General features: G+C 40.2%; 1 protein-coding gene across 1 annotated transcript; it reads right to left on the bottom strand.

Annotated features, from left to right (window-relative positions):
- Positions 1-446: 446 nt before the first annotated feature.
- Positions 447-20,435, bottom strand: pitrm1 (pitrilysin metallopeptidase 1). Its single transcript, XM_071900037.2, has 27 exons — positions 20,255-20,435; positions 19,858-19,963; positions 19,089-19,195; positions 18,501-18,652; positions 17,599-17,713; positions 17,189-17,285; positions 16,312-16,472; positions 15,231-15,357; positions 14,504-14,592; positions 13,886-14,014; positions 12,059-12,172; positions 11,562-11,658; positions 10,087-10,221; positions 9,114-9,252; positions 8,552-8,668; positions 7,481-7,610; positions 6,553-6,673; positions 6,318-6,394; positions 5,499-5,664; positions 5,005-5,105; positions 4,601-4,721; positions 4,466-4,516; positions 3,793-3,905; positions 3,071-3,196; positions 2,342-2,487; positions 1,453-1,555; positions 447-953 (listed from the first exon to the last, which is right to left on the bottom strand). The coding sequence occupies exons 1-27, from the start codon at positions 20,299-20,301 to the stop codon at positions 860-862; spliced, it is 3,081 nt and encodes a 1,026-aa protein (XP_071756138.2). The 5' UTR covers positions 20,302-20,435; the 3' UTR covers positions 447-859.
- Positions 20,436-20,438: the final 3 nt, after the last annotated feature.

Raw genomic sequence — 20,438 nt, 5'->3', positions numbered from 1 at the left:
TACTTTTATTTAAGTATTTTTCCATTATGGTATTGCTACTTTTACTCAAGTAAATGATTTGAAATGACGTGAAAATTAAGGCATTTCTCAAGATATTTGCTTTTAAAACACCTAACATTGTCAAGGATATAACTCTTTCTGAAATACTGATGATTTTTTCTTTAAATTGATCCATGTAGCATTTGAAAAGAAGTCCTTCAATTGCAAAATTAAGAGGGAAATTTCTCCCTCTGTAGTTTTAGATGCCATTAGATTGCAGCTTGTGGTTTCTATACATGTATTTGATGAGTGGACCGACTCCTGCAGACCTGTATGCAGCTGCATGCAGAGCTTTCAGTGTCTAGTGACCCAGTGATCATCTCCCATCATCTTCCTTCACTGAACAAAGAGCCGACTCAGTTTTTGTATTCCAACATAATGTAATGGTCACATTTTCATAAATACATACATAATATGTAATCTGTGAAAATTCAGTATTTGTGAAAGCAGAGATCTTCATACTTGGACAAAGTCTTTCAAAAGATATTAATCTGAGGTACGGTTCTATGTCAAACAATGTCAGAATCTAAAATGAAATGTAAAAATGTTCATGAACATGAATACTGAATATTCAGATTACATTAGGCCACATTCCTCTAGAAGATTATAACCTTCTTTGTATTGTGCGCATGAGCTTCGTTTCCTCCATTTTAAATACGCTTTAAAAAGCATCAAAACACAAAATGAATTTGTATTTTCACTACACTGAGTCTATTAACACTGTACTGCATCGACAGTGTGGTTAGGACCACATAATTTGAAATTAATGACAGTATGACACATGAGGCCGTATTCAATTACAAAATACCTATTTATAGAATTATTTTACAATCCATGAAGGATCTTTCTTAATAGTGTCATTCTCTGGACCCAGAATGGCGACACCACACGTCCGCTGGCCGACACCCAGGTACCTGCAGGACAACAACACATACAACATCAACGCCTATTTATCAGTGTCCTTGCAATTTTTGTATCATCTCTAAATACAATATGTAGTTTCAGATTTGAAACTAAGAAGTCCATTAACGGTTTCAGGACAACATCACTCCCCAGCCACATGCATAGTAATTTAAACATATTAATTTTGAATCATCTCTCAAGTCACAGTACAACTTACTAGTAGTACCACCAGTACGGCGTAATACTACAACGACCACTACTACTACTAATTATTGTCAGCATCATTGTCATTATCATCACCATTATTAGTACCATCGTTGCCATCATTATCCCTATTATTAATAGTAGTAGTAGTTGTAGTAGTACCGATAGCAGTAGCAGCAGTAGCAGCACTATCATCAGTCATTACATTTGTATAGTACTTTACTTCTCAGAGTTACAAAGTGTAAACAATACAAGTACTTTCTACTCCAGAGGTAACTGAAAGGCTCCAGGCTGACGTGGTTTTACCTTCCAGCCACATCCAGCAGGTGTTTGTGGTCGACAGCGAAGAGACTTTCTCTGTGGCTCTGCTTCATCTCATCTGTGATGCCACTCAGGAAGCGACCCATACCTGCAACACAAACACATGGTGAAGAAGAGGGTGACAAGACACTTTAGAACAGGAACTCAAACATTTGAAAATCATGATCGTTCATTTTCATCATGCCTTGCAATAATCAAAGTACTAATCCATGACATTTTCATAATAATGTCCATTTTGCGACTCTCTAACGCCAACTAACACAACGGTGATCCGATCTATATCCAGTTCATAAAGCTTCTCCGCTGTCTGTTCTAAGCAGCCGGTGTCTGGTAGCTCTTTCCTGGGAAAAATCCTCTGCTGCACAGGAAGTGATGCGTTTTATGTTTCCGGTTTGTTCAGAATAAACAGAAGAAGAAGAGCTGGGTAGTTAGCATGAGCAGCGATAGCCACCATGGCTGAACAGACAAAGAAAAGAGAAACTCAAACTGGATCAACAGAAAATCCAAGCTCCGCCCACACTGTTTGATTGACAGGTGATCTGTGGGAAGTGCAGTGCAGAAACACCACAGTGATGAGGCTGAGTGACAAAGATGGAGACTAAATTTAAACTAAAAACACATCTCACAGACTAGCACATTAAGCTATCTCAAAATCAATTTCATCACATTTAATCATGAATGAATGAATGTCTTATTGGTACAAAGCAGTATTGTCAAACAAAAACACCTTGACAGATAGTTTGACCTTGATAGTTTTTAGGATAAAATCCCCCCTGCCCGTGTCAGGACGCGTCAGTTCACTTCAACACACCCACAGCCGGTCAGGTGTGGTTTTCGTCAGACTGGTGGGAGTCTCATCCTGAGGAGAGCTCACCTTTATCTGAAGGAGCCACCGGAGAGTCGACGGCCGAGAAGACGGACAGCTTGGCTTCGTCGATGTCCTGCTGGGTGAACTGGCCCGACTTGGCCCAGTCCACACCTTTACGAAACGCCGACAGGGTCTGCACCGAGTTCGGGTCCCTGACGGAGAGAGGAGAGATCAACTGAGACCGAGGCGTTGTATCTATCAGCATGAAGGCTGACACACAGTTTTAGTTGTTTAAAATATTCTTATTCTCATCTATTTCAAAGTATTCCCAATATTTTGTACACTCAGGCCCAGATTTAATAAAACCTTGAGTGGGTACAAAAACCTTTGCAATGTTCAGCACTAAGACTTGTCACAGGTGCCAGAGAATTTGCTTGACCAATCAGGAGTTATGTCATTGATTTTGCACACACTAAAGGTTTTTGCAGCCATAGTATACAGCAACTTACAATCAAGTCAGGAAACTAACTTTTTTATTCACCGGCCACAGAGGCTGGTAATCCCTAGAAGTTACTTTCACTATTTTCCAAGTTAGGTTACAAATAGATTTTTTCTAATGGGATAAGACCTGGAAATGATTGCTGTTTACCTGCCAAAGTGGCTGATAAAGTAGACTAACAAAATTACCATTTAGCCAGTAACTGGTATATTATTTTCCACCCTTCTTGCAATAGGTTAGAAATCTGTTCATCACAATCCTGACAAGTGTGACCATATTGGTGCGCTGTTGCCCACCTATAGGAGTAGAAGGTGAAGACACCGCCTCCTCCCATCTTGGCCCCGCCCCCGTAGGCTCCGCCCTTCTCTCTGATCTCTCCGTGGAGAAACTTGGCCGTCATCATCCTGGCCAGGACGCACAGACTGACAGAGAGAGAACAGAAGGTCAGGAACAGTGAAAAGTAAAAGTCATCCAATGAAAAGTCATATACTGTAGAGAAGTAATACGAGAAAAAGAAATTGGCAAAAGGTAATATTTTAACAGCAAGGGTATTTATATTGAAAGTTCACTCTGTGAAAATTAATAGTGAAAATTCGTCCAGTGACAAAAAAGTACAAAGCCACACTGTAAAAAGTCAGATTGAAATAGTCATATATTGAAAAGACACTCAGTTAAAAGTCAGACAAATATAATACAAGGGGAAAAAAAGGGCACCCAGTAGTCGTATTTAAAACAGTCCATGAAAAGTTAGTGAAAAGTCAGATCAAAAAGTAATTCAAAATAAAAAATACATAAATCACCAAAACCCATCCAGTAAAGTCATAGTAAACATGTTTAACAACATACATAATTAATATAACCTATTAAATTCTACTGAAAAGTCATATTGAAATGTAACAAAGGAAAGTCATATATATGGCTGGTGAAAGCTTATTCTGAAGAGGCTCCTGTGAGAATTAAATCCTGGAAAATAAGTGATACAAAGGCAAATAAATCAAGTCAGTAACACTTCAGTCACCTGGCGTAGTCGTCGTGGCTGAACGGGACGGTGCGGATACACTCGCTGACAAAGTTGACGGGGAAGGGCAGCGGGAAGAACGTCTTCATCTGACACGGCTGGAAATTTGGCTCCTGAGGGGAAAATTGAAGTTTGTGGCAAGTTGTTATTGAGACAAGAGCAGGAACAAGAATGAGTTTAATCCATTATAATAAATACACAGGAATTTGTCTTGGAGAAAATGGTGCAGAGACAGAGATTCACAATGTACCGACATACTGCAATTAAAGGTTGAATGGTATAATTACTGTAAACAAATGAAACCATGGTGAAGATAATTGGTCGCCTCTATCTCACACCAGTAGTATTGTTAGTTCTAGTGTTTCTCCACATTAAGACTACATTTCCCATCAGGCCCGCTGCTTCCTGCCCCCCCCCCCCGAAGAGGATCAACATGTTGGAAGTGATTTCTCCATCTTCCTTTCCCTCCTTCCACCATCTGCTGCCAGAAACTCTTTCAGCTTTAGCTCCGTTTTGCTCTGGAAGAACAGAACCTCTTCCTGTTTTGTGCCGTAAAGCGATCCAGCAGATTTCCCTCCAGATCCACCAGGTGGAGAAACTATGGAGACGACAATCGGCAGTAGACTATGAAATCGAAATGATGTTTCTGGACTGGAAGTTACACTGAACTTACAGAGATGAGCTTCCTACTGGGACCAGATCCAGCCAGGGGGTCCAACGGCCTCTTTAAAAAAAAAAAAGTGAAGTCACTGAATGAGAAACAAAAAATACTGACTGATGGGTCCTGTATATCTGCTGAAAGCCTTACCTCAATAATATTCGGTCTGACAGATTTGCGTTCCCTCCTGTTTCCCGCGACGTCCTTCATGAAATTGTCCAACTGTCCGGCTGCATCAGACATTTTCTGTGGAGTTGCGTTGACTGCACACCTTTAAGGACAAAAACATGAATTTGAAATGACATGATATAAAGCATGCGTTACATATCTATACAAACATTATGATATCGTTTTTATATAGCATTTTCAATAGAAGTAGGCCTATTTTGTTCAGTTGTACTAAGAACAGAACAGAAAAAAACAACAAAACAGATCTATACTGACTCCAAAAGTAATCTGTCTGGCCCATAGAGAGACCCAAGAGTGCGCTAAAAACACACATGCATTCAGTCATATCATATAAGATCATATCAGGAGTCGTAATGTGCTCCCACCTCATGTTGTTGGGGTTGAAGAGGTGTTTTTTGATCCGGGGCAGAGTTCGGAGGACTTGGCTGAGGTCCGACATCTCAGCTATCCTCTTCATAAACTTCACCTGATATTCAAACAGGCAAAAAACGCATGAAGGCTGTTGCAAAAACTACTACTACTACATTTGAGAAACAGCACGAGAGAGAAAGAGAAAGATTTGAGAAGCAAAAATGAAATTATACACAAATAGAAAAGCTGCATGAAGAAAGTAAATGCTCTCCCACAGGAAAGAATGTCATAACCCAGTGGGACAAAGAATTGTGAACAAGTCCTACGGTACTGACCAAGGAAGGAAATGCCCCTATTTCCAGGTACTATGAAACTATGAAATTATTGTTAACATCCAATAATAAAATGTATGTTTTCACTGTGGTTATTTTTTGAGAAGAACAACTTCTAAAATATCTACCATCTGAGCCTAGGCCATGCTATCATGAACAGAACTCGTATCCAGTACCTGCTCCATCCCTCCCAAACTCTCCGCCAGCTCTCCTGCTGGACTCAGGTTCCGGCCCGCCCGGGTCATTGCGTACATGTGACCAGAGTAGGAGATCCCATTGGCCAATTCCTGTGCTGACATCATCACCAGCACCCTCAGGCGCTCCTCGTCGTCAAAGTGGGGGCTGGAGGACAGATGTAAAACTTTGCTTAGTTTATCGCCCCTTTTGCTCTGCATTCAATTTGAGCAATTCAATTGCCAGTGGTGTTGCAGCAGTAAGTCATGCTGTATAGCAGTGATGGCACTTGGCTGCTGATTGGCAACGTTGCCCAAAAGATCAGCCGCAACTAGGGCTGAACAATTAATCGAAATTTTATTGAAATCGCAATATGGCCTACTGCAATTTTCAAATCGCAGGAGGCGCAATATTTGTTAAAGGCGAAATGTGTGTCAAAATAGCATTTTAAATTAAATATTGTCGTGCTGCAGAGATGTCCTGGCCTACACATCATATTCTACAGACTTAAGAAAACATCTTTGTTTGGTACAGATCCCCGCAAAAATCACACCATAATCATTTTAATAGGTTTTTCAATGAAAATGAGAATAATGATGTAAAAATTATAATTCCCTCTAATATCGCAAATCATATTACAATATCAATATATGCAATATCAGTCAAAATAATCACAATTTGATATTTTTTCAAAATCGTTCAGCCCTAGCCGCAACCAACTTTCCAGGAACAAATGAGGACACAACATAATCCGGTGTTATTCTGTTCATATAAAGGGAACAGACTCCCACCGGCTGGTTTCTCTAGCGGTGTGAAAGTACCTGTTGAACATGTCGCTCCACAGCTGGAACATCTGTGGAAGGTTCCTCTCCAGGCAGGAGGAGAACAGGAGGACGCCCTGCAGCACAGAACACAGAGGGAACGGCAGATTTACATTTTGACTTCCTTTCTATTTCTGTAAGTACACAGTATGGGTGTCACCTTTCTAAACTCAAGAAACAAGGATATTGATTTTAGACTTTAGGGTTTCAGACACAGATGAAGACCGGTGCTGACCTGTTCGTACATGTCCAGCTGGGTGGAGTCAGGGATGACCTGGGTGGAGACGGACATGCCGCCCGTCCTCAGCTCCATCTGCTGGGCCTGCTGCCTGTAGTCCAGACCTCCACAACCCATCCTGGGTAAAGAAACACACACATTTTATCATACACACTTTGCAATTTGCAAGGGGAACACATACAGTGTCTATACACACAAGCACTGGATTACCTAGTATATACTGTCATCATGTCATTGTCTCACACTGCGTACGAACACTGAATGTACAAAATATGAAAGACTTCTTCCTGATGTTCAGTTGCAGCTTTTCGATGATTTTCAAGTTCTTGTTCGGTGAAGTTGAAAGACTCAAAATTGGCTTTATGCTCTTAAGTCAAGAACTCATGGTAAAATCATTCATTTTTAAACTGCTGCTGTATCAACCCAAAAATATCCATCATAGGGTTTCCTCAGGAGGTGTTCATCCTATGATTTTAATAAAAAAAATATCAAGTACTTTCAAGGGCATCCATTTATTTTCTAAAAACTTTCTAGGCCACATTTTTTTATTAATATTATTGATTATTTATATTGTATTGCTTTTTGTGAGGACCCCAGGAAGAATTTGCCAGCTAATGGGGATCCTAATAAAACATTTTTCTAATTTTTCTCAAATTCACAAACTTTCAAGGATTTTCACATCCCATAGGAACCCTCCTTGTCCTTTTTGATTGGTATAGATTTTAAGGGAAATCAGTAATTTTATGCATGCACACACAATCAGGAACACAAAACATAGCAGGAAAAAATAGCAAGGAAACAGCAAAAAAACCAACAAAAAAAAACCAAACGTGAAATCCTGACAGAAAACAACAGATGTCTGACACAGACGGCCACCCAGCTACACACAGACAGTCACATCACAGTCACATCCCCTCTTCCTCACTTGGTGATGGCGGTGCAGAAGAGCGGGACGTAGAGCCGGAGGTCCTCCGGCAGCGTGTTCAGGCTGCACATGGCTCTGAAGTACACCATGCCGTTGGTGGGCTGCTCGCAGTACTGCACCGGCACGCCTGCTGTGGAAGGGAAGACAAAGTTTAATCAGACACTCTTTTGACTAAGGCGATACTGACAAATAATCATATAGCGATGATTTTGCTGAATATTGCAATTGCGATATAAATGACAATACAGTATACAGTATCTACTCTTTGGCGGGCAATTAAAGTGATTGTGGTTAAGTGAATTGCTTTCTTTATGTTTATTAAACCCTTCAGTTCGAACGAGTGTAACACTGAAATAAATATACTATTTACTTAACCACAACTCAGCAGCATGACTTGTTTTTTTATATATTGTCAGAATCAGCTTAGTTCGCGTTTGTTTATGTTCTAGAAGTGTGATTTTCAGACTTGTTCCTCCACACAATGGCAGTAAATGGAGAGAGAAAAAAAAAAAACACAATTCTCCAATCGTCTCTTTTTTCAAAGGGTGATCTACAATCTCTTGAGACAGAAGCAGAATCACTTTATTTTGTACAATAAAAACTAAATGTCATGACGGTACTGATAATTTCCACACCAACACATTAGATACTGACACTGTCCTGTACAGGGACAACAGGAGCTCAGATGTTTCAGTACAGAGTAGAGCAGTGGTTCTCAACCTTCTTGGCTCGTGACCCCTTAAAATTACGCGATCCCCATCACAGGCTGCATGTGGTGGTGAACAGTTCAACCAAAGAATTTTTTTTTTTTTTGTTTCACTTGATTCATTATCAGAGGAGGCCTAGAGGCTGATCAGTGTTTCATAAGAAGAAAAAAAAAAAAAAAAAAAAAAAATGAGAGAAAAATCAGAAAAACACATATGATAATAAATGTATATAGTAGAAATATGCTATATTCCTATCCCATAAATCATCTTGCAACCCCCCCATATTATCTCACGACCCCCAGGCTGTACCCCCGACCCCCAGGCCGGTATAGAGGGCTCAGTATGCGGTCGGGCTGTACCGTACCTGCAGCTCCCATCTCTACAGGAGTGATGTTTATGGTGGGCTCGATGTCGGACACTTTGAGGGCCGGCAGGCAGGAGACGTCCTGCGTCTGACTCTGAGCAGCCAGCAGCTCCAGACCTGCACAGGAAAACAAATACACCACACATCAAACTAAAAAACATCAACTTGCCAAACATCATTTTATACATTTTACCAATACACATTTTTTTATAGAAATACCAGAAATACAAATACTTAAAACATACTCCTACTCCTACATGTTCTGGTTCAGAACTGACAACAATTATTATACCAGAAAGATTATTTGGTTAGACTTTCTATCTGATCAAAATTTCAAGCTTTGTAATTTCTGATTTTATTTGACATCATACTTAACATTAGCATGCAGTTCAATGCGATGAACACTCATACTCATACCAGAAATACAAATACTTAAAACATACTCACTTTCATAATGGATAAAGTTTGCAGTTCATCCTGAAGTGCAACTGATTTCAAATGACAAGACAGCATTTTGAAGTTATTACCGTTACTGTCTTATTATTATTATTATTATTATTACCTTTGTCATAGATCTCCTTCTTGTGGCTGTCGGAGAGAGTCTGGATCTTCTGCTGGAGTTTCTCCTCCTCGGCCCTGGCCTGTTTCTCCAGGTACGCCTCGTCTGGACTCATGGACAGAGTCAGTCTGTGGGTGTTCTCCTGCACCACAGTGTCATATCATCATACACAATTCTGCTGTCTAAACCGATAATAACAAGCAAATTCTATTTAAAAACTGACAAAATAAGGTATGAAACATTTTCAATGAGAATAGATTAATCCTCTGACGGACAATTTTTTCAAATGAAAAAACTTAATCAGTAAATTTGGTTCACAAAAGATCTACCGTACATTTGCACAATTTTGCTTCCTTTTTAAACGTGCCACTGCCTTTGAAGGGGAACACCACGCAAATAGAAGAAAGCCTATTTGTTATTTTAATCGTCTACAGGTCTAACACCATCCAGTTCATTTGTGAACACGAAGAACTCTCTTTCAAAGTCAGAATCCAGAGAACTACACGCTACAAGCCTGTGTTGTCAGGTATCAAGTCTAGAGTGGCTCCATAAATTGGGAAAGATTGTAAAAGTGTGTGGCAGAGAAACCACAGGGATGTTCTGGGTATAAAGGTGCATGTTCTGGTTCAGAACTGACAACAATTATTATACCAGAAGGATTATTTGGTTAGACTTTCTATCTGATCAAAATTTCAAACTTTGTAATTTCTGATTTTATTCGACATCGTACTTAACATTACCATGCAGTTAAATGCGATGAACAACATGTGATTTCTCATACGTGAGCCAAAATCATGACATATATCAATACAGAAAAAAATCCTTCTGATTATCGCAACATTGATTTCAACCATGTCGTTCAGCCCTACTATACCACACACACACACACACACACAAATACGTATACACAAAGTATCTTGAAGGTATGAAAGAACATTTGTCTTTATAAAAATGATGCAGGACTCATCTCACTCACCTTAAAGTAGTGCTGGACTTTGTCCTGGAGGAAGCGAGGGTTTTCCTTCAGCGTCTGTCTGAACTTTGCCACGCTGTCGCTGATCTGCAGCAGCTCCACCGGGTCGCCGTCATGGTTCCAACATGATGCTATGTACTAGACACACACACACACACACACACACACACACACACACACACACATAATGTTAGTATAGTTTATTAGGATCCCCATTAGCTGTCACCAAGGAAACAGCAGGGTGAAAAGAGTCAGGAAACCAAAGGATAAAAACTGAAGCGCTGATACAAATGATTTATCAAACAATGAAAACAATGTAAAAGAATTAAGGCATTCAAAAAATGATCTTGCTTTATTACTGCTTTCTCCTTTTCATAGAGTGAGTGTTTTGTTTGTACTTCATAGCACAATAACAAGTTGTCCAGGTCTATGCCTGAAAGGATCTGTACGCCTCCAGGACCCGGAGGCGAGCAGGAAAGATTGTGGACGACCCCTCCCACCCTGGACACAAACTTTTTGAAAAACTCCCCTCCGGCAGGAGGCTGCGGTCCATCAGGACCAAAACCTCACGCCACAAGAACAGTTTCTTCCCGTCTGCAGCTAGCCTCATCAACAAGGCCCGGGACCCCCACTGACACGGACCCTTATCCCCTCCCTCCATAGACACTACACGCTACAGTAACGTACAGTCTCCACATCTGACTCAATGCGTTACATTTATGCGTTACATTAACGCACATCTTTTTGGACATCTTTTGATCTCTGTACAGTGAACATATTCTCTATACTTCATACTGTTGCACATTCTCTGGTCGATATTTTGCACATTCCTGCACAAACTGTACAGCTTTTTCATTTCACTTTAAAAGCAGATATATTGCACATATTTTATTATATTTTTTCATATTCTGTATTGTAAATATCTCTATTTTTGTTTTTCATATTTATGTTCTTGACTTTTTGACTTGCAGTACTTGTTGTGTTTTTTACTTCTACTTATTTTTCTCCATGTTTATTGTATGCACCTACATACCAAGGCAAATTCCTTGTATTGTGAAAACTTACTTGGCAATAAACCTGATTCTGATTCTGATTCTGAATGTAACGGCTTTCAAACCAGAGGCCTTAAGTTTTATAATAGCCAACTACCGTGGTTTACTATCCCAACTATTTAACATTGCACATCGTGGGTGGGAACGGATTTTGGACAGAGAAGAAGCTTTCTGGACTTATAATAACATTCACCAGGAAGCAACCAAACAGCTGCTTTGTATACAGGAGTCTCTCTCTGGACAATTACTATGGACATGTTTACATTCTTGATTTGCCCAGGAAGAGTTTATTAAAAAACGCCTGCTTCCTCTGTGTTTTACAATGAAGGTTTAGCTCTGTAAATATGTGCAAGAGAGGCAGCTAAGAGCGTCCTTGAGGTTGTGGAAACAAACTGAAGGTTGCAAGATAAACAGCGTTGCGCTCACCGAGGCCAGAGAGAGGCCGAAGCTGGTGGACTGGTGTTTCATCTGGATCTCAATCTTATGGAGAAGAGCCTCGATCCTCTCCTCCTCAAACCCGTTCCTGTGTCGGCCAATAAGGAGAAAGGATTGAAGTTGTTGTCAGGAAGGAAGGCTTTTTCTTGTTCACTTTTGTTAAGTGAATATTTTCTCTTGTTGTTTTTATTTTGTTGTGCTTTGAACCGTGTAGCGCTTTGAGATTCACTGTGAATGAAAAGTGCAGTAGAAAAAAAAATGCATTGTTTTTACAATGCAACGAACGTGGAAACCCTTTTCTGTCGGCTCATTTATCTAGTAGTTCTTTATTTTTCATTAACATTTGAGGGACAGTGTAAATGTGTTTGTGTTTTCGCTGGGATAAAAAAAGTCTAATGTCTAAAGTCTAAATCCACAACCATGTTTGGGCTAGATAAAGGCATAAAAGACTTTGGTCAAACAGAGTATTTATTGAGTATAGTGCTTACATGATAATGTCCTCGATGGTTTGGTTGATGATTTGTTTGACCCTCTCGATGTCGTCCTCGGCCATTCCCTGCAGTCCTATGCTGAACGACGCCTCTTTGGTGCTGCCGTCGTATCTGGAGATCAGGAGATTTAAACACATTCTTAACAATGACATGAATGTCATAATTGGGTAAAATAATATATCAAATACTTTGTATGTTTTTTTAATGGATTTTTTATGGATTTTACATCTCAGAAGGAGTTCACCATTAATCATTTCATTAACTGTAAAACCTCTTTTGTTATTTACAGGCTAGAATGTCCCAGCTGCAAAGTTTTTTACATTGGAAGAACAAAAAGACGGCTACAGGACAGGCTAGCAGAACACAAATATGCCATTCGCACAGGGAATGTAAACTACCCTATGGCTAGACACTATCTGGACTTCCATAACAGTAACCCATCCACATTACAAGCCTTTGGCACTGACCACATCCCATCTTCCATACGAAAAGGTGACAGACAAAGGAAACTTAACCCTCTCTAGGCCACAACACCATGTCCAAGTGGAAGATTCCTATTGGTGGAATTCCACTAGAAAAGGGCCAGGTGTTCCATGAGATCTGTTTGACTTCTTGACGAAGGCTTGATGCCGAAACGTGTCAAAGTTTGTTTTTAAAATCTAATATGACCATGCCATGACAATTAAAGAGAGTGCCTTGGGAGTTTTTTTTGTATTTTTGTGTCTACATGTATCCCTATCCAAAGAGCGCCTCAAACAAACGTAATTTTTATTCCAGGAAGTGCTCCTACCCAAACAGTTTTTGACTTTGTATGGTTTGTTTTAGCCTACTTGTGAGCGAGAGGGGTGGGTCTTTGTCACAATATGTCAATACTAAGAATGCCGGACAGTTTAGGCAATCACAGGGAAGTATTTGAGAGTCGATTTAGAAAGCTTTTCTGTGATTGATCACTGACTTGGCACTATCTTGGAAGTGTCTTGATACAGTTAAGATCCACCCATTTTATACTCCGTGCAGGTTAAATCAAATCAAACCTTAACCTACTCCAAGCTGGTTAAATCAAAAGCTAAATATTATTAGAGACGGTTTAGAAACGAGACGGCGCAACTGCGAGTCATTTCCTGTATCTGTGTCACGTGGGTTTCGCCACTGCCCCGCCCCTTCAGGAGACAGCGGCAGGTCCTGAGTCTGTTCACTCCAATGGGAGAAGTGAACGTGAGCACAGATTATGACCGATTCTTTTGCCCCATAGTCACCGAAGTAAATATTGGACCCATTTTTTCACAAGCCACATATCTTCCGAACATTCTGACACTAAAATGGCATTTTTCAGACAGACAAATCAGGAGAAAATTAACTTTGTTCGAGACCCGTCTCTGTCTCAGCAACACACTCTGGCGAGATCTGGCAACATCATCATATATCCCGTCGGTCTGGTTTCACTGCAGTCAGAGACGGTTTGGAAACATTTCATGCAATAAAATACCAAAACTATATTGAATGTGTGCTTCCTTTTTTTCTATACATATTTCGATTGACGTTGTTTATTTCCCCACACACGTTATCTTGTTCAAAACCAAACGTTACTAGTCTACTAGTGTTTAAATTTTAAGTTAACGTCAACTAACGTTCGCGTACGCCACACGACGTTCCCAACGCTTCCAAACGAGGTGGGGGGATGGGGGGGGGAGAGGCGACCACGCCCACTTAGGAAACAGGAAGTGTATCATGTAATGCGTCATCTTGTGTGTATAGAGCATCTTTGGTATTATCTGCGACTACTATATGATGCATGTCTGCTGTTATTATCATGCACACACACACCCAACGACAGAGGAGAAGTCAGTTCCTATCTTGGGCTCGATGAGAGCCTTGTAGAAGGGAGAGTTTGGTCCTGAGATCATCAGAGAGGACAGCAGGCTGAGGGTGAAGCCTTCAAACGTATCCGTGATGCTGCACAGAGGAAACAGAAGACACCATGAAGACATTACTGAATAATGAACCAGGGTAAAACGCTCGCTTGTTATCCTTAACTGTATATATTAGTGCAAAGAGAAGATTGTAACTCATGAGGATGCATCGACTGTATCTGAAGTTGACTGTTTTAGTGCTGTTTCTTCTCTCTTTCTCTTTCTTAGACACTTTTTCTTGGTAGAAAGTTTGTTTTTTTGCTGTTTCATCTGTAAGTAAATGTGTTGCAGTTATCTTGGTGCAGGTTTCCCTTGAAAAAGTGAGTCTCAACACTACTAACCAGGCTAAATACATTTTAAACAAGAAGATTAGCACCAACAGGCGATGCAGAATCTATAGTTTCAGTATCTAATATATGCAATCCTGCTGATGTGACCTGACAAATGGATTTTGAAGATAATTACACAAGATGTCATGGGGAAAAAAAAGGTGAAAACGGTGATAGGTGGATGGTGGTGATGTGGATCTTACTCTCCCAGCAGGTAGCTCATACACAGTGTGTTCTGCTTGGCTGGATCTGGAGCCAGAGCATCAGGGCTGCAGGTCACATGGTCTTCTCTCTGAGGAAACCAATTAAACACACAAAAGGCTTACAGGGAGATCATACTGACTTGTTCAATACATTTTCTTTTTCTAATTAAAATTTAACCATGCATGCTAATAGTAAAATATGAAGAAAAAAAAACCCTCATGTGGCTGAACCGAGATCAGAAAAAAGATGATATACATACGAAGAGTTTAGTTCTAAAATGAGATACGCACCATTTGAGAAATGTACTATGTGTATGTCTGACCAGCAGCCAAAAAAACCTAAGTATTAATTTTATAATGAAATTAAACTGAAATAATGAAATTTAATACTTCATCATCATCATCAATCAATCATCATTTGTGAAACTGTAACCAGAAAATGTTTGGTGTTTTTACTTGATAAATGACTGAAACAATTTATCCATTATCAAAATTATAATTGATTAATTTTCTATCCATCAACCAATCAATTAATTGACTAATCGTTTCAGAACTTAAGTCCTTGGATGACAAAATGTAACATTTTTACAAACTGGATCCTCTATATTATTTGAGATACTAGAAGATGCATCAGGTAATGACGCCCCATCAGTAGAAGCACAGTAGAAGTCTCATATACATCATATCAGTCTCACGCTACATTAAAGACTCTGTACTGTGGACTTACTGGGCTGCTCCAGTGTGGCTGGGAGGGGACCTGGGTGTTTGGGTCGGTGCGGTCGAACCTGGACAGAGCTTCCTCTTCGATCTGCTTCAGGTGCTGCTCCAACGGCAAATCTCCATAGGTGAAGAACCTGAACAGGGCAGAACACAGGTCAGGTGTGTGTGTGTGTGATGTAGAAGGATATTGGTGCCAATGCAGAAAAAACATATTACTGCAGTTATTCCTTCCTTATTCGTACTTGAATTTAAGGTTAACATGTATCTTTTATGTATACAAACATCATACATTATGTATATATACACCGGTACATCTTTTATGTATCGAGTGTTCCCTGACCCTTGAAATGGGTTAAACACCAGTTGTACAATTTCAAAAATACATTGAGATGAATGAGTAAATCTAGAGAATATCTTTTCTTCATCCCTGAAAAACTTTTCACAGTGGTTTTTGTCCAACAACAGTGACATATGTGAGTTTTTTTTCTTTGAAGAATTATTTTTTGCTCTATTAATAGTATACAGTGGAGGGAGACGGGAATGATGGGAGGTAATGACACGTTACGAAGGTCAGGAGTCAGATTTGAATCCAGGAGCTTTGAAGTACAGGAGCTTATATTATATCTATGTCTCTAAGTCTATGTGTGTGTTTGTGTGTGTCTGTGTGTGTGTGTGTGTGTGTGTGTGTGTGTGTGTTTTCAATGGGTTTCAATGTTTTGGACATAAACCCCGCCATTCATTTCTAATGTGAGATATTTTTTTGTGTTCACAGTCCCTTACACAGAGTTCCTGCTCATTTTCCATCGCACAATTCCATAACTTCCGTAATTTTTTGGCTGGATTTGAAGATTTTTGTCAGGTTTCAATATGATGTATGCTGATAGTGACTGTACAGTGTGATGCTCAACTAGGCCATATCACTCTGTAGCTGAGGTTTATACTTCACAACAACAAATACCACAATATCCGAGATTAAAGCGGTGTCTACAACTACAGAAAATAAGTAATGTGTATCAAAACAAAGTGGCGTTTTTTTGCTATACTTTGCTAGACATTGTTTGTGTGTGTGTGTGTGTGTGTTGTTCTACCTAGCGTTGCTGGGGTGGTAGTGTGTGGCGTGGAAGAGTTTGAGTTGCTCCCAGGAAAGGTCGGGGATGGCCAGCGGCTCTCCTCCGGACACCACAGAGTAGGTGTGGTCTGGATACATCTTGTTCTGAAGGTGCTGCGCGTACAAACGCTCGTTGTCCGACTGGAAACACACACACACACACACACACACACACACACACACACACGCTCATATCAGTCTATTATATACATTATATACATTGTTTTTCATTCTCTTAAAGCCATTTTGATCTAAAGGCTTCTGCTTAAATGCTTGAAATTTGTTTCTTAGACAAATATAAATAGTGAAGTTGATCCTATGTATGAATTTCTTTCCAAAGCCTTTTGCCTTTCCTTAAGGCAAAGGGCGGCTACTTTAAAGAATCTAAAATATAAGATAGTTTTGATTTGTTTAACACTTTTTTGGTCACTGCATAATTCCATTTGTGTTATTTCATAGTTTTGACGTCTTTACTGTTATTCTAAAATGTGGAAAACAGTAAAAATACAGAAAAATGTGGTGTGTCCAAACTTTTGACTGTATACAGAGTTTTGCTGCTCTTGGGGCAGAAACAGTGTTCTGTAGTCCAAAGTGTGAAGTTGCCTAGTGCAGCTTTAAGAAATTATTTTTAATGTCAACTGTCGGCATAAACAGACTGGAGGTTTCTCCAGTCTGAGTCTGAGTTAGTTGTAAACACATGAATGGTCTGTGTGTGTCTAAGAAAGATGAATGAAGTGTTATAACATATATAAACATATGAATATACTGTACACGCTGATATCATTATGTTCCACATGCATTATATACGACTGATAGTTGAAAGGCATATGAAGGCATTTGGGATAAATTTGACTTACAAAAGCGCCCTTCATCTCGTTGAACACCACTCCTTTGAACACCAGAGGAGAGTTGGGATCTGTCGGGTTTTCATTTTCCAGCCTCCAGCCCTCCTGCCTGGAATATTTAGACACAAATATCAAATAGTGTTCACAAATCCTCTCCATGATCATTTTTAGCCTCCTGTAGGTGCCAAGTGGGTGGGGTTTAACACACTGGACAATACAGTGAGCGCCAGAATGTTTAGACTATCACAGGAAAGTATTTGTCAACTTTGGCTAATTTTCTGTGATTGACAACTTATCAATCTACATGCAGTAAACCCCGACCCATCTGCTGCTCTGTGAATGTTAAAAAGAAATGCTAAACTTGTGCAGTTAAGAGGCTAAATCAGTAGAGATGCTGTTAGCTTAATAGTAGAAACTCTCACCAGAAGTCTTGCTCTCGTAAACAAGGGAAGAAAACTGCGTCCAGGTAAACTGACAGAAGATTCTGGAAGTCCTTTGCATTTTGGGTGGAGAACGGATACATGGTGTAGTCACTGGCTGTTGATGGGAAAAAAAAAAACCTTAAAATGAAGCAACATCAGATACCAGCCAAAAATCAGCTACTTCATCATTTGGAAAACCTATTCTGTTCTAAAAATCTAGCTGGCTGGTAAAATAATTAGTAATTATAAATAGTCACTGTGACCAGTGGATGAACAGGTTGGTTTCCAGCACTGATCTTAGTTGACACTCTCTCACACTCACACACACACACACACACACACACACACACACCATAGGCGGCAGCCGCACTGATCCGTTGTGTCTGTGCGTCTCCGTTCATTTCATTTCATTTTCACTGAGAGCTGTCTGTTGTACGGACAGGGCTGATGACGCTCCTTCAGTCAGATTTCCATCCGTTTTGACTGACAGAAAGTTCAACTCAGTTTAACTTTTTCTGGATGGACGGACTCTTCACTGTCCGTTCAGCCAAGTAGAGGCTTTCCTACGTTTGTTTTGGGAAAAATAGCGGCGAACGCAGAGACAACCGTACAACCAAAACAAGGATAAAGTAGAGAAAGCCGCATATAACACTTCCAGGTCAGTTTCTTATTTAATTTATACTGTATAGTCTGTTTCTTCTTTTTTCTATGAAGTAGCTCCGTTATTAGCAAAGCCTTCCTGTTCTTCTGCCTCGCCACCATGTTGACGCTCCAACACAGCGGACAGAAATCTATCCGCCTATAATTCTGTCCGGTTTCTGATGGATCAGTGTGGCCGCCGCCTGACTCATTAAATCCACATTCACACAGACACACACTGTCGGTCGGTATTTGCTCCGTACCTGTGAAGGCGTTCATGAAGGTGGTCAGGGAGCGGTTGAGCATCTTGAAGAAGGGGTCGCGACAGGGATACTTCTCCGACCCGCACAGCACCGTGTGCTCCAGGATGTGTGGGACCCCCGTACTGTCCATGGGCGTCGTCCTGAACTGGACGCTGCAACGGTGCAACGAGCACGGGAAACATCAACATTAGTTCACCGCTAACCTCACGTAGACACACACTCCGTCTCAAACTAACAGAGGTCTGGAGAACTTCTTGTCAGAAAATGTTGGATAATGAGACCTTGCGGAGCCAGAGGCAGCCACTTGATTGTCTCAGAGTTTGAAAACACATGAACCCCCCCCTTGGTCAGAAAAAACTAAATTAAAAGAGGTAATGTCTTCAATTAGGCAATTTAAGAAGCAGCAGAGTACATACACACATACAAAATTCAAAAATCATACAGCAGCGGCCGTGAAAATCACACCAAGAGTAACGACAAGGGCATCAGACACGTTTCAGGTGTCTGGGGCGGTAAAACGTCTCAAATTCAGCTCAGTTCAAATCTATTTCCCCACACACACAGATGCGTAACACATCTTGGACCGACCTGAAGAGGTTATTGGAGTCATCTCTCGCAGCATGCAGGTACTGAGCTCCAGTTTTATCGTGGGTCAGCTTTACCGCCGTGAGAAACAGGTCAGGGACCGCTGCGACCTGGGGATGAAAATGATACAGAAATACCAGCTGGAATGATCTTTTTTTTTGGCTAGCAGTAAGAGAAGGGGACATTTTCATTTGGGGTCAAGGTCCAGTCCCAGTATCATTTCTAAAACCAGAACTATTCATAGGGAGGACAATGTAATCACAATGGGAGTTTCAACCATAAACAGAAAACAACACTAACATCTTAGATCCTTTTAACATATCATTTCACCAGGAGATGGGTGAATTAGAGAAGAAAAAGCTATAGTATTGTTTTATAAATGTATTTACAGTTCATTATTGTTGTCGTTTCACTTGATAAGCCAGAAATCATGCTACTTTTTGACTGTCTGCAGTTAATGCTGTGGCAGAAATAAAGGGATTAATACAAGAAATCTAACAACATTAAGACAGTTAACACTCATTTTCATGCCAGTAAAAAGTGACAGTGATGTGTTCAGTTCTCACAGTGTTTCCCAACAGTTGATATTTATTACAGTTGGACACAGATTAAACAATACAGCTGATAAACTGAAGACATTTAGTAAATAATGAGTTTTTAATTACTGTTTTGTAAGATTTTCCTAGTAGTTGAGTGCTAGGTTTGCTAGTGTGACAATGACAACTGACAAAGATGCTGCATAGAAATGAATGAAAATTAAAGCTAACGTTACCTCTTTAACTGTGAAGCCGTGTATCCTCTGCCCAGGTCGGTACTGAAGAGCTCTCTCTGTTGCTGAGCTGCTCTTCAGCCTCCATGCGTGCTGCTGTCCGTTCAAACTGGGAGAATATAACAGTAAGGACATATTGTTCTAAACTTTCATGCCAATAAAGCCTACTGAATTGAATTGAAATAACCTTGAGTTAAGTTATGATCAGTTTTAATGCTTGGTTACATCAGCTGTTGCATCAGTTTACGCCACATTTCGACTAAATCGAAATACAAGCTCTAACATTACATGCTCACACACAGATGAGGTGTCGTCGTAAAAAGAAATGTCAACGGAACACAAACAATATAAGTTTTGTTGTATTAATTTGGCCAGCTAGCTTAGCATCATGCTGACTTACCTTAGATATCGAAGTTTCTGGAGAACTGTTTTCGCTTGCCGGAACATTGTTTTGTCACTGGCTCAGTTACACAAGTATGACAACTCCTATAGTGTTTCCCTATAAAATGACACAAATTTTTATTACATTATTGTCAGTAATTCCACATTATTTGGCTCGGCATCCCGTGCTCATGTCCTCTCCT

The sequence above is a fragment of the Centroberyx gerrardi genome, chromosome 13 (genome assembly GCF_048128805.1).
Source record: "Centroberyx gerrardi isolate f3 chromosome 13, fCenGer3.hap1.cur.20231027, whole genome shotgun sequence".
Classification (NCBI taxonomy): domain Eukaryota; kingdom Metazoa; phylum Chordata; class Actinopteri; order Beryciformes; family Berycidae; genus Centroberyx; species Centroberyx gerrardi.
Note: the sequence above shows the minus strand (reverse complement) of the source record. Positions and strands in the feature narration are given on the sequence as shown.